The sequence below is a fragment of the Ylistrum balloti genome, unplaced genomic scaffold (genome assembly GCF_031769215.1).
Source record: "Ylistrum balloti isolate Yb309-2 unplaced genomic scaffold, AGI_CSIRO_Ybal_v1 Utg370574, whole genome shotgun sequence".
NCBI lineage: Eukaryota > Metazoa > Mollusca > Bivalvia > Pectinida > Pectinidae > Ylistrum > Ylistrum balloti.
The window spans coordinates 100,793-113,398 of record NW_026782359.1 but is presented as its reverse complement, the minus strand read 5'-3'; the positions used below and the strand labels follow the sequence as shown (position 1 = coordinate 113,398).

General features: G+C 33.9%; 1 protein-coding gene across 1 annotated transcript in view; it reads left to right on the top strand.

The window, feature by feature from the left end:
- Positions 1–11,560, top strand: part of LOC132556514 (soluble scavenger receptor cysteine-rich domain-containing protein SSC5D-like) — a 28,351-nt gene extending 16,791 nt beyond the window's left edge. The window contains exons 3-9 of the mRNA XM_060220928.1: positions 1,614–1,784; positions 4,638–4,797; positions 6,251–6,394; positions 6,607–6,724; positions 7,886–8,043; positions 8,566–8,660; positions 9,383–11,560. Coding sequence (XP_060076911.1) covers positions 1,614–1,784; positions 4,638–4,797; positions 6,251–6,394; positions 6,607–6,724; positions 7,886–8,043; positions 8,566–8,660; positions 9,383–9,511 — 975 coding nt within the window. The 3' untranslated portion in view covers positions 9,512–11,560. The remainder of the gene's footprint in view (positions 1–1,613; positions 1,785–4,637; positions 4,798–6,250; positions 6,395–6,606; positions 6,725–7,885; positions 8,044–8,565; positions 8,661–9,382) is intronic.
- The last annotated feature ends 1,046 nt before the right edge of the window (positions 11,561–12,606 follow it).

The following is a 12,606-nucleotide window of genomic DNA, read 5'->3' as shown; positions in this document are numbered from 1 at the left end:
CACATTAACTACATAAAATCTGATCAAAAGCGAATCTTCAAAAATAAACAATGCGAAATGTTTTGAGAATATCATTGCTTGAATGTTATTTGAGAACGCTATGAACCTTCAGACTCCGTGGTAGAGCTGTGACTAATTATATGAATATATTGTGAGTATAGATATAGTTGAGATTAAGAGTTCGTCTGGGTATTACATGATGTGAATACACGATTTAAGACACACACAATGCTCACGTTTGACCACCCACACTCGTTTATATAGGGAATATTAATTTTATATGACGGTGCTTTTGTGGGAACGATTATGAGTACTCTGACCACTAGTACATGTATATACTAATCATGCTACAGATATCCACTAACAGCAGATTCAGCAGAGGCAGCCCGTATCATGTGACCACAACAAAAGCATGCATGTTGACAAGGATCGCACTAAACCATTGCGGACAAATGTCATATTATTTAAGACAAATATAATTGAATCAAACTTCTTTCAACAATTAAAACGCTATCGCTTTCAAGCCGTCTACAGTTTGTAATAAGAGTCTGTTATTGGTGAGATTATGGCTGTGTTGTCGTTAGATATAATGTTATCAAATGAGTTGTCTGAAGCCCAGTATCAGGTGCTGGACTCTCCTCTTACTGCCCATTGTTTACTGGATACATGATAAGATCGCGGTGACCGTGGTTAGACTTATAGCGTCCTACCTCACCGTCCCTACGCCATCCATCTTTTGTGTAGATATATGATATCTTGTTACGAGAAGAGGGGTTTTGACCCTGAATTACTTTTTACCTTTTGTGTTTAGATGGTGAAATTCATACACCGAAATGATTGACAATAGCGTTGTTTTTATTTAGAACATAACTATATTTAGGCTATCTCACTCGTTAATTTCTCCTTTTTACAAGACTCAATTGCAGTTTGTGCACATATTTGACAATTACTGTGGGAACATCTTACCTCCATTTTCGTTACACTCGCTGGATATCTTTGTAAGTTTGTTATTTAACACTAACATTACTCATAATTTCATTATGCACTCAAGCAAACCATTAAGACCACATATATATCTCAATCTGACGCCTCAGTTTTTTATCCGGACGAATGGCTTCAAATGGACGTGGGGCGCACGGATGAATGTTTATTTTGCACATAATAAACCAGTCCTATCACTGGCATCTGATATAGGAATATGCTTTCTTATATTTCACTAGATACGTGAAATGGTCCTTTACGTTTTCTGTGTTTTCGTGGTTGTCACTGGCAGCTGTTAAAATGTGGAGCGATCTCGCGATAACCATTTGATTCATAGACATATAACCAAAAGTATATATTACAAACATCTTATGTCAAATCTTGAATATCAACAGATCATTTGATATGAGAAACCTGGATAACTTTCATTTACATCCTTAATATTTTTGTCGGAAGCATTTGTATCGATCTTATAAGTGTTGCTTGAATAATTAGGTTGCCCTTTGATACATTTAAAAATGTACCAAGAGGACGATTCGCAAGAAGGATAGCCTGATAAAGGACTCTTATAATAAAATAAGAGTATTTTTCTCATTTCGTCTTTTTCATTACTACTAAAAATTTGATTGTAGAAAATCCTGGTGCGTTTAGCTGGAGGACGACGAGGAACAGATGGAAGACTGGAGGTGTTACCCAATGGACAGACAGAGTACGGGGTCATTTGTGGTGACCAATGGACATTTAAGGAAGCTATTGTTACGTGTAAACATCTCGGGATAGGATTCGCACAACAAAACACAACAGTAAGTTTTCAGTCACTGTTACTAATTTTGTCGTCACTATCATCTATTCTTATTTTGATGTACTTTTGATGTACTTTTACTAGGATGCCAGGTAAATACAGATCCACTGAAAATCCAACTGGACACTGTAATGACGTTAATGTACTTTTCTATCTGAAATGTCTCTTTTGGACATCCATTGAGACACAAAAAAGTCTCAGTTTTTCTGTTCCTGTAGTGAAGACTGTATTTTCTTTTTCGTTCATTGACCATTCCAACAGAACCCTCCATCTCAAAACCGAATTCACCAACTAAAGTTAGAAACGGAAAGCCCATGTATTAGCAAATACCAACAAACCTTAAATGCCATTTTGAATCTTTATGCAAAAATATAATTACAGACGTTCACAGAAATTCTCGTTAAGGTAGAAATCAAAACACAATAATATCATTGTTAATTAGAGCTCAACTACTTGTCTGCAGCTTGCACAAGATTTTATCTTATCACGCAAAAACTTAATGTATTTCGATATGTATATAAACATACAGATTGCGATCGTAATAGACGCCATGACAGGTGCGACTTGTAGTGTTAGAGAAATTACTTTACCCTCCAGAATACTTGTACACTACTGCCGCCTTTCCTTTATATCTCTTTTCTTTTGACCTTTTGAAGAAGGCTTGGTCTTCCTTTCAATATGGTGTTTCTGATGTTATTTGTCGTTTCCTTTATGCCTTCTCGGTTCCTAATCATGTTTTTTAAGATAATTTTTTTATCTTGCTCGCGCTGTTTTCTCATCATTGATGCCACTTTGTCGCCCGTTGTTTAAGCTTCTTTTTTTCTCCTCATCAACTCTTCCCTCCCAACGACGTTTTGCTTTTTTCAAGTTTACTTTCCTCTTATTGATCCTATTTCCTAGTTTCCCATGGTTCACTTCGTTTTATTTATTTATTTGTTTCTTTCTTTCTTTCAACTAGATCCATGATGATGACTTGACTGTAAACTCAAAATTTATATTTATCTCTTTGCTATTGACGTCAACTTTGCGTTGACATGATCATATGTTTGTTTCTTTTTCTATAGTGTCATTATTATCAATAACCATTTGACTCATACTTCCGTAATTGACCGTACATGTATCTTGCCTACAGGACATTTTACTCTAAGTTGTCTAAAATTACAAAGCAAAACTGGCACTTCAGATGTGCCAAAGAGTAACTCTTCAAGAGGGAAAACTTGTTCTTGTGATCATAAATAGTTCTGTTCAGGTGTACGTTATAATGACTAATTGATGACGCATTCTAAATATTTGTATAATGACCTCGGTTTATCAAAATGATACCGATTTTACAAACCTTCTGTGAGTCAGTTGTAGACCAACGTGGTTAATTATCTATGTGGAATGGCCTATCAATACAATATATAAATATATTGCCTACTTTTCACATAATAGATATAAAGACTAATTTATAAGCTAAACGCTTTCTAACAGTTGGTTGTACCTGTTTTCCTAACGTACCTATCAATTATACTTCAGATAGTAAAATATAATTAGCTTTCACGACCTTGGTTAGACAGTATGTTAATATCATAGAGAGGTACATGAAATATTTCCTTTTGTATACTGTCATTTTTGTTTTTATTTCCTTACATCTTTTGATTATATTATTTTTGGACAAAGATTTTACTTAAATGAATTTATCATATTCTCAGGCGAATTTAAACATGTATTATTTCTTTATCCGCTTGGGTTTGATATCAGGTAATCAGTTCAATTGTGACGTCACCAAAATGTGTGATAAAAAGATCGTGATATAACTATTTTGATATCACACTCTTTAGAAGCCTTTGGACTGATACGAGATCATCGCGCTAACATATCAAAATAAGCATGATCATGTTCGGGTAGTGTTCTTATCTTAAATTCATTGTTTATAGACAGGAACATGACAAATTTATTAAAATTTCTGATTTAAACACTGACAAGGTCATCGAAATAACCAGACATGCTAAACAGTGCATTTAGCTCTGAACTCTTATGTCAGACAGTCGTGTGATAAAGCACTTCACAATCCTCTAATAAAGTAGATTTGCTTAAGTAATTACACCAACAGTTAAAATACATGTACGAGTACTTCTCGTCAGAGGGCATGACATGTACTGGTGATGAGCTGGATCAGTAGAACTCTTGTCTTTGATCCTAGACGACCCAGTTTGAATGAATAATGTCTTTTGCATTGGTGATCGTCAGTCTCTTGTTCTTTACTTGGTAGTTTTAAGAAGGATGACTTCTTTTTAAACCTTATCTAAAAGACCGACAGCATTGGTCCAGCTTCTCTTTGGTCTTTTTTTATTATTTCGCTTTAACATTTAAATGACCTGTATTCATCTGACTCACAATGTTGAATTTTTTTTACATCTTTGTGTTTCTTTTTAGAAAAGAAAAACAATATTGTTATATACTTTGAAAAATGCTTATTGATATTTATACAGTTATTTGTGACTCCGCATTCACTCGATCTTAGGGAAACCATACACATTTCTTTTTGTGAAATATGAATCTTCATCGATAAAATCACACCCAGTTATTTACAAGGCACTTCAAATAGAACCCAAATTCAAATTATACTACACATATGTCAAAATCGTAAATTCTATATATGTTACATTATGCGTATTTTTATCTGCAAAAATTATCTCTTTGATATACCCATATTTTCAAATACATGAAAACTGAGTCAGGGTATCTTAAGTCCCTTTCGATATGCTGAAACATTTTTGATTCGTATCTTGCTATTGAAAAAGGTATGCTTAGCTGATGTAATTGGAATGAAATGATGAAAATTCAAAGATATTTGTTCTATTTTAATCAGACTTCTGTGTTCGGAGGAAGAAATTTGAATAAATATTTCTACTCTGTGAGATGCACAGGAAAGGAGGAGAACTTGAATGAATGCCAGTGGATGGAACATGAGGGAGGAGGCATGAGGTGTAGGAGGGCCGACTCTGTAGCAGGGATCGTGTGCGCAAAAGGTGAGCATAAAAACCTCACGTTAATGTTTTCCTTTACTATGTTATGTAAGGAAGTTAATTCTCATAACCAGTGATCATAAGTTGTCACTTGTAAGGTACTATAATGTGCTTAAAAAGACAATTACATCAATCGATACAATTGAGCTTAAAACATATATTCATGTACAAACTCATTACCAAGTCGACAAGAGAATTGTATAAAACGTTGTCATTAATCTTTATCAGGTATCAAACCTTTCCACCGTTCTGGATACCAGGAAGGTGTAAGGTACATCGAACAAAATTTCAATATCGAACTGTTTAAATGTATCAAAATTCTAAACTTAAATTATCATACAAATATGATTGCTAGAACAGAATAGTATACAAAATAGCCTACCCTGATAAATTTACTGACACAAAAGTATTTAATGTTATATATAATCTTATCTTTCATGCAGTTTAATACTGATTTAAATTTTATTTTGATTTTTGAAATTTCTCAAGAGAATATTCAGTCTCGATAATAGCATAATTTTTCTTTCTGAATGAAATACCTTTACATATTTACTTTACATTAGCATATTTATGTAAAAAATGATACATGAAAAACTAATAAAGAATACTTCGATCAAGATAAGAAATGCCATAATAGGAATACAGATGAAACATAAAACCTTAATATAACCTAAGGTCACCAGGATCAGTCACTTTTGACTTAAACAGTATATTTCATACTATGGACCTTGAGCAATGTGAGCTACTTCTGTCGCTTTTACAAAATTTTGACAATCATGTATATTATAAATGAAATGAACAGCGAACGAGCGTAGTTGTTATATTAGTTTGCACTGAGGTAAAGCTGAAATTGCATTTAGCTTACAAAAGGGTCTGTATGCAGTTCATTTAAAAGGAAATATCAGATTTCTGCAGTGTTCCGAAACCAGAAGGTTTTATATTGACCTCCACAGTAATCGGGAACATCTGGGCTCGATTATCGCCTATCACAGGTCGTAAAATTTACAGATTGATATTGCAGGCAATTAAATGGGAACGTTTGTGAAATAAAGGCTGGAATATAGTATGTTAAGCACTAAAAAGACACATTATAATTTTCTCTTGTTCATTACTTATAATATTGCTTTATTGGAAAGGTTCCGGTTGATGTTATTCACTGCCAACTTAACACTGTTGTTAATTTGCCAAATCTACGTGTTAGTATATTGTTGTATGAAGCCTTGCCACACACAGAGTATGAAACAGGTGCTGCAATTGATTAAACGACTAGAAAACATATTAAAACAGTATGGTTTTTATGTTTTTAGTTTTATTCCATATAATATATTTATTGCAGGCAATGATTTAATACATATGTAATAATGTCGTCAACAGTGAAACGTTCAGTTTATTTACAGTATAGATAAATAATAATAAATAATAATTATAAAATGTTTGTTTCTTTCAACTATTGTAGAATTACCTGATCTTGAGCCGAGTACATATATGTTGGAGACTACTGCATTCCTGCAGGATAGAGCACTTTTTTATTTGACATGCGCAATGGAGGAACAGTGTTTATCTTCCTCCGCTTACGCTTTACAAAGAAATAATCCGTATGGTAGGTTTCATGTTTGTCTGGATATTTACAATTATAGACTACTAGTAACTTTTTATTTCCGTGAGTACGTAATGCCTTTGATATTTAAAGATCTAAATAATTTGTTTTTCCTGTGATTTCAAAGAAATTAGTTTGCACACATTTTTACTCATCAATGTTTGAAATAAGTTCAATATAGTTGCACAATCACCGTATTTCATTATGTTTGATAGGATGGCGAAGAAGTTCGAGACGACTCTTGAGATTTTCCAGTGTTGTAAGCAATCGCGGAACGGCTGACTTCAATCCGACCAAGAGACGCCATGAATGGGAATGGCACGCATGTCATCAGTAAGTAAAATATCATTTTACGCTTCCATGAATCACAGGCGGAAGTGGTGTATGCCTTAAATATAAGACACACTTGAAACTGAGATGAGAGAAAATGACGTCTGTTAAATGTGCTGAAATTACACAACATTAACATCAGGGATGAGTTGACGTATATGTTATCAATAATAAATCATGCTATAAAGAGGCACGTGAGACTTACATGTACAAGTAAAAATATCGGTAAATTGCATGTCTTCTATTTTGACGTCATAATTGCTCGACTGTTCTTTACATATATTTCTAGTGGATCACTTGTTATTGTTTCCGGCAAAGACTGACAGGCCTGGATAACAGGCCAGTTATGGAAGTTCAATCAAAATTTCGATGAGTAATATATTGACCCTTAATTCCATGAATTTGCAAAATTGAAGAAATCATAATAAGAAGAAAATTGAATTCGATGGATTTGAGGAAGTGATCTATGCTTTGATATGCCCCGTTCTTGGATGTAGACCACGCTAACAAATATCTAGGATTAAGGTCAATAATCGATGGTTCTGTCATATACTACATCAATGGGAATATACGTAAGGTCACAACGAAGCACGTTAATATCGATATCAGAAAGAACAATACAATATACTAAGTACATAATAATTATGATTTGCAGAATATGCCATATCGTCTCATGTTAAAGTCACCATATTCAAATACCAATTATGATATGTGGCAGGCGAGAATTTTCTATTGTGAAATCCACGTGGGATTCGGACATAATAGAAAATGTGACAATGTTTCGCATTGTAAAACATCGTGTTTGGTAAATACCTCATGTATCAATATTCAACCTGATCTTCCACGGGTAGATTGGTTTTCGTCTTAACGATTTGTTCGATGTGGATCAATTTAACAGGTTTGATAGGACCTTCCTTAATGATCGCGTTTAAGAATAAGAATGTCAATCATTGTCTATTGAGCACCTATCAATAACGGATCAAGGTGCGTGTCACGAGATGAATGTGATATAATAAAAACAGATCACGTGTTCATTCAGGCATGCTTTTTTCTTTCACTCCCGTGTTAACTGCTTGTAACACCCCTGTCTTGTTTTTAAAAAGAAGTTATCTAGTGTTCAATTTTCATATTTAGTAAATATCAAACACATCTGATTTTTGACAGGCACTACCATAGTATGGAGGTATTCGCCCACTACGATATCACGGACCATAACGGTAACCTTATGGCCGAGGGTCTGAAGGCCAGCTTTTGTCTCGAAGACTCCGAATGTGGTCGTGGGGTTCGACCAAAGTACAGGTGTCAAAACTACGGCCAGCAGGGTAATGAAATATCTGTATTCCTCTTTGAATCACGTATGATTAAACATTGTAACATACAATAACAGTAGAAAGATCGATGTCATTTTTTATCATTACAAAATGGATTTGTCGATTGGTCATTATGGTTTCACGATTGATACTGTGAACGTAAATGTTTGGCGGTAATCTTCGCAGTTTTCGCGATACGATATTGCACTAAAACATCATTGCATTAGAGCAATTTTTGCGAAAGAGCGAATTCATTATTGCGCTGATTTGTACAAAATCGAAAATGCGCTAAAATTTAAATGCGCCAATAAATGTACATTTGCAGAAATTCTGTAAAATAAGATTTCATTTCGATTGCAACGAAACCATTGAAATGTCAAATTGTCACAAGTTCCATACATTACATGAGGAACGTTTCACTGTAATTGTTTAATATGCTGTTGTAGTTAAATCCGAATTTGAAAGACAACATCAGTGATATAACTATTTATTGTTTTTTCTGTAAATGTAGTTGATATCTATATATGTTTACAGGTATTTCTGTCGGTTGTTCTGATAACTACATGGCGGATATAGACTGCCAGTGGATAGATATAACGGATCTGAAGACTGGGGAATATGTATTTAAGGTAAACAGGATAGTCACAGCCCTTATATAAGGCATAACAAAGGTTCCATCTTGATTCAACTTTTCTGTCTTTAAAGCTGTAATCATTACCTAATTTTACATTTTCTTTCTTACCTGCATAATAGAATAATTTCACAGACAAGAATTCACGCTTTTACAAAAGTATGCAAATCGTTTTCTGTCAAAAAAAACCTCTCGGGCAATAAAGATAGTATCTTTTAAATATCACAGATCTACAGCGATTATAGACATATCGTCATGCTAGAAACACATTAACCTCCCTGTGGATACTATAGATTGTCGTCAGTCCTGTTACATTGGAAAATGATATCCATCTCTTGGTTTAAAAGAAAACCGAAACTCACGATGTGTATAAATAAACAATATAAATGTTTCTTGCGAGAATTCATGATCTAGATTACAAATCTATAAGTACAAATTTCCTGAATATCTTAAATACTTTGATTGGCACTAATGGCTATAATGAATCATAAGTTAAAGTAACGTTTCAGAAATGGCATGTAACCAAACAGAATGATGACAATCCAATCTAATACACCAGAACAACAATCATCCTTATGTCGTTTGTGTGTCGCAATCAATTTAAGTGTAGCATTGACCATAATTTAAGTGTATGAAGCAGGTCAAAGTAAGATTTTTAAGCGTATTTAGTTTAGAGATCATGTCTTTGCGCTATGTTATATTGGTGTCTTTTTATTTCAGATCGAGGTAAATCCTTCTTTACTGATAGCAGAACTCAATTACGATAACAATGTAATCACATGCAAGTTAGACTATGCCGGATACCATGCCAGAATACACCAATGTAAACTAGGGAGTTTACTAGACTGATCCTGACACAAGGGACAAAACAAAATATTCAACTCCATTAGAAGTTTTGAGAGGTCCAATAACTACGCATCGTTACTGATATCTTCAGGAATCATTCTTACTTGATGCCATAATGTTGCATCTGTTTCATAAAATGAGTCGTGATTGGGATTGGCAGACTTTGTGAGAATTAGTATAATAGATGTTGAATATTATTTGACTAACTAGAGAAGTGTTTATGTTGATTATAACACTCAGGTGTAGAAACACATTTGTCCGTGATAAGCCGGCCGACATACATGTGTGATGTTAACAGTGACCGACACTACTAACAATAATCGGAGGGTCCATAATAGTGAAAAACATAAGGTACACAGCTTATAATACCAAATGTCTTTCATATTTTGTGTATGTCAGCTGTATTGTATGGAACTTATTTCCAACATAGAACCCAACAGCATTACTTACATCAGATATAGAGCTGATATTTAGTGTGAATCATCCACGTGGAGTACACACCAATGGCATCCGTGTGGAGGCTGTGGCGGGTAAAAACACCCACACCTAGCCACGAGACGTCAGCACGAGAGGTTACCATTGAAATCCATTAGTTAGTATGATGAGTTGTCATGTGTATTGCTTTTGTGTGAGTGTGTTTTATTGATATTTCTGTGATAAAAGATGACGTGAATGTGAAACAGTATGTACAGTATGTAAAGTTGTGGTTCTAATGCAAATTAAGATATATTTTTGCAAATATTGCAATATTTACTCGTTGAATATTTTAAGCAAACATGCTGTGATCTATATATCAACAATATATTTTCACAATTCATATGAAACTAGTATTGTATTTTGTGTGCAGTATTACCAACCATGACACTAGGTTATATGACCTGTCCATATCATTACGTAACCCATTGACTGTGTATGGCGCGAGGAATAGCATACTCACCAACTAAAGCAAATATCATATCAAGATATAAAGATCTAACTAATTTTCTCATATATGTTTCCTCAATAGTTTCAGATCGTCATGTATTGTATTTCTATTAATCAACATGACAAGTTTTATTTGGGGTGTTTTGTAAGTTCAGTTTAATTCAATTCAAAATTCATTATTTATGACCAAAACTGGGAACTAACTGAAATTGTATATGTTGTATATAGTCTATTAGACACCATCTCCTCGAAGCTGCGTTTGTTTTATATGTGTTGGACGAAGTTACATTGTCACCGAAATGTAAGGAGCTAGTGACCCTTCGAGTATATAGATATAGCATTGCAAGATATTTTTTTTATAAATACTTTATGATCATATATAAGATGACATTGTTATATCTGCGTCCTAGAATGGGATAATAAAACCTGGCATATGTCGTCAGAATGTTTCTTTCCTGGTAATTTATAACACAGTGACATCATGCAAAGCTTTTTCTGAATATATTTTTGGTCAAGTACTAGATTTTTGAAGAAATCAAGCCTTTTTCAAGACTTAATGATATTTTGGTAAACCGCAAATACAAGTATTTAAGCCAAACCTTTACAGAGATATAGGGCAATGAGTGCAGCAGGAAGCCTTAAAACAACTTACCACTTAATTTCCCTTTTTCGACCATTTCACACCTATAATTAGACGTGCATAAGTTAACAGCCGTCATCACTCCTTAAATGTAAGGATATTAATTCTGAACGCAAGAGAACATGTGGACAATAGCACTCTAGTACCACTGTCATACCCCGGTGTTGATGTATATATGTATGTAAACAATGTGTGACGTAATCATTGTAACAATGAAGTAAAGAATTTTTAGTGTTACCTATGTTATTATTGTCTCTCACAATCAAAACATTATCATGTCATGAAAGTGTCACGTTCATGAGTAGCAGTATTGCCATGAACTATTGTAGAACAAAGAATAAGTAAACTGACATTTAAATGTCGAGCGGGTTCCTTAACAACCACTGTGTATGTATATATTGATTACGCACGTGTTTTTCATGCTTTATTTGGATTTATTTATTACTGATGTGTATAACTTGTCTAATAAATGAAACTGTAAGCTAAAATTTCTTTTGATTTCTATATCAGAAATAAGACCACGATACGTGATCATGCAGTGAGAATCGCAGCGATATTCCATTGTTCATACCATGGCAAATTTAATATCAATGAACGCAAACCAATACGTACACAGAATAATTTGATCTTTATGACCAAATAAACGCTTTTTAAAAGAAGGGATAATAAGCGCAAGAATTGAATTATCAAATCGACAAAGAGAATTCAACGTAAGAACAATGCGCTGTATGAAGAAGATGAAATATGCTGCGGTTATTCTAATCTTGTTCTAATACAACGGGAATATGAACAGGAATTAGTATGATAAAATAGATACATGGTTAATTGATATGTAACATGGTGGTTTATTATAGTCATCGACCAACACATCATATTTTCACATACATAGATTAAGAAAAATGTGCAGAAAAGAGAAATGTGTTGAGGCTGGAGTATAACCTCTGTAGTGGTAAGATATATCAGCGTCAGGACAGAGACGACAGGACTGGTAGAAACCTGTGGCGATGTAACATTCACAGACGAAAGTTTACAAGGTATTTACGTAACGTATGCATACATAACATTTTTATGTACCTCAGCATGGATGAAAGCACTCGGGGTCCCTTTTAACTTTTGTCAGTATGAGAGTAAGCTAATGTATATATAGACGTCTACAGACCTTTGCCGACAAACCAACAGTTACATTCTTTTGTATATTAAAACAAACATGAAAATATACTTTAATACTTCCAACAAATTATTGTGCTACAAAAAATAATGATAAAATAATTGTGTACATATGATATTCTGTACCGACTATGTCTTTATGGCTTGCTTTTTGGAGGTGTGTGAAGAGCAGTTTATTCTAATTTTTACCGATACTTGTTAACATTACAATAAAATATCACATATCGTTAATCAGGGGATCGCTGTTTGTTATGGTTTTAATCCTTAATCGACCTCTCTTTGTTACGAAATAAATACCAGGACAGATCATGATAACTCATCTAGACAGCACGTGATGTCAATATACCAGATATAAACCAGTCTCATG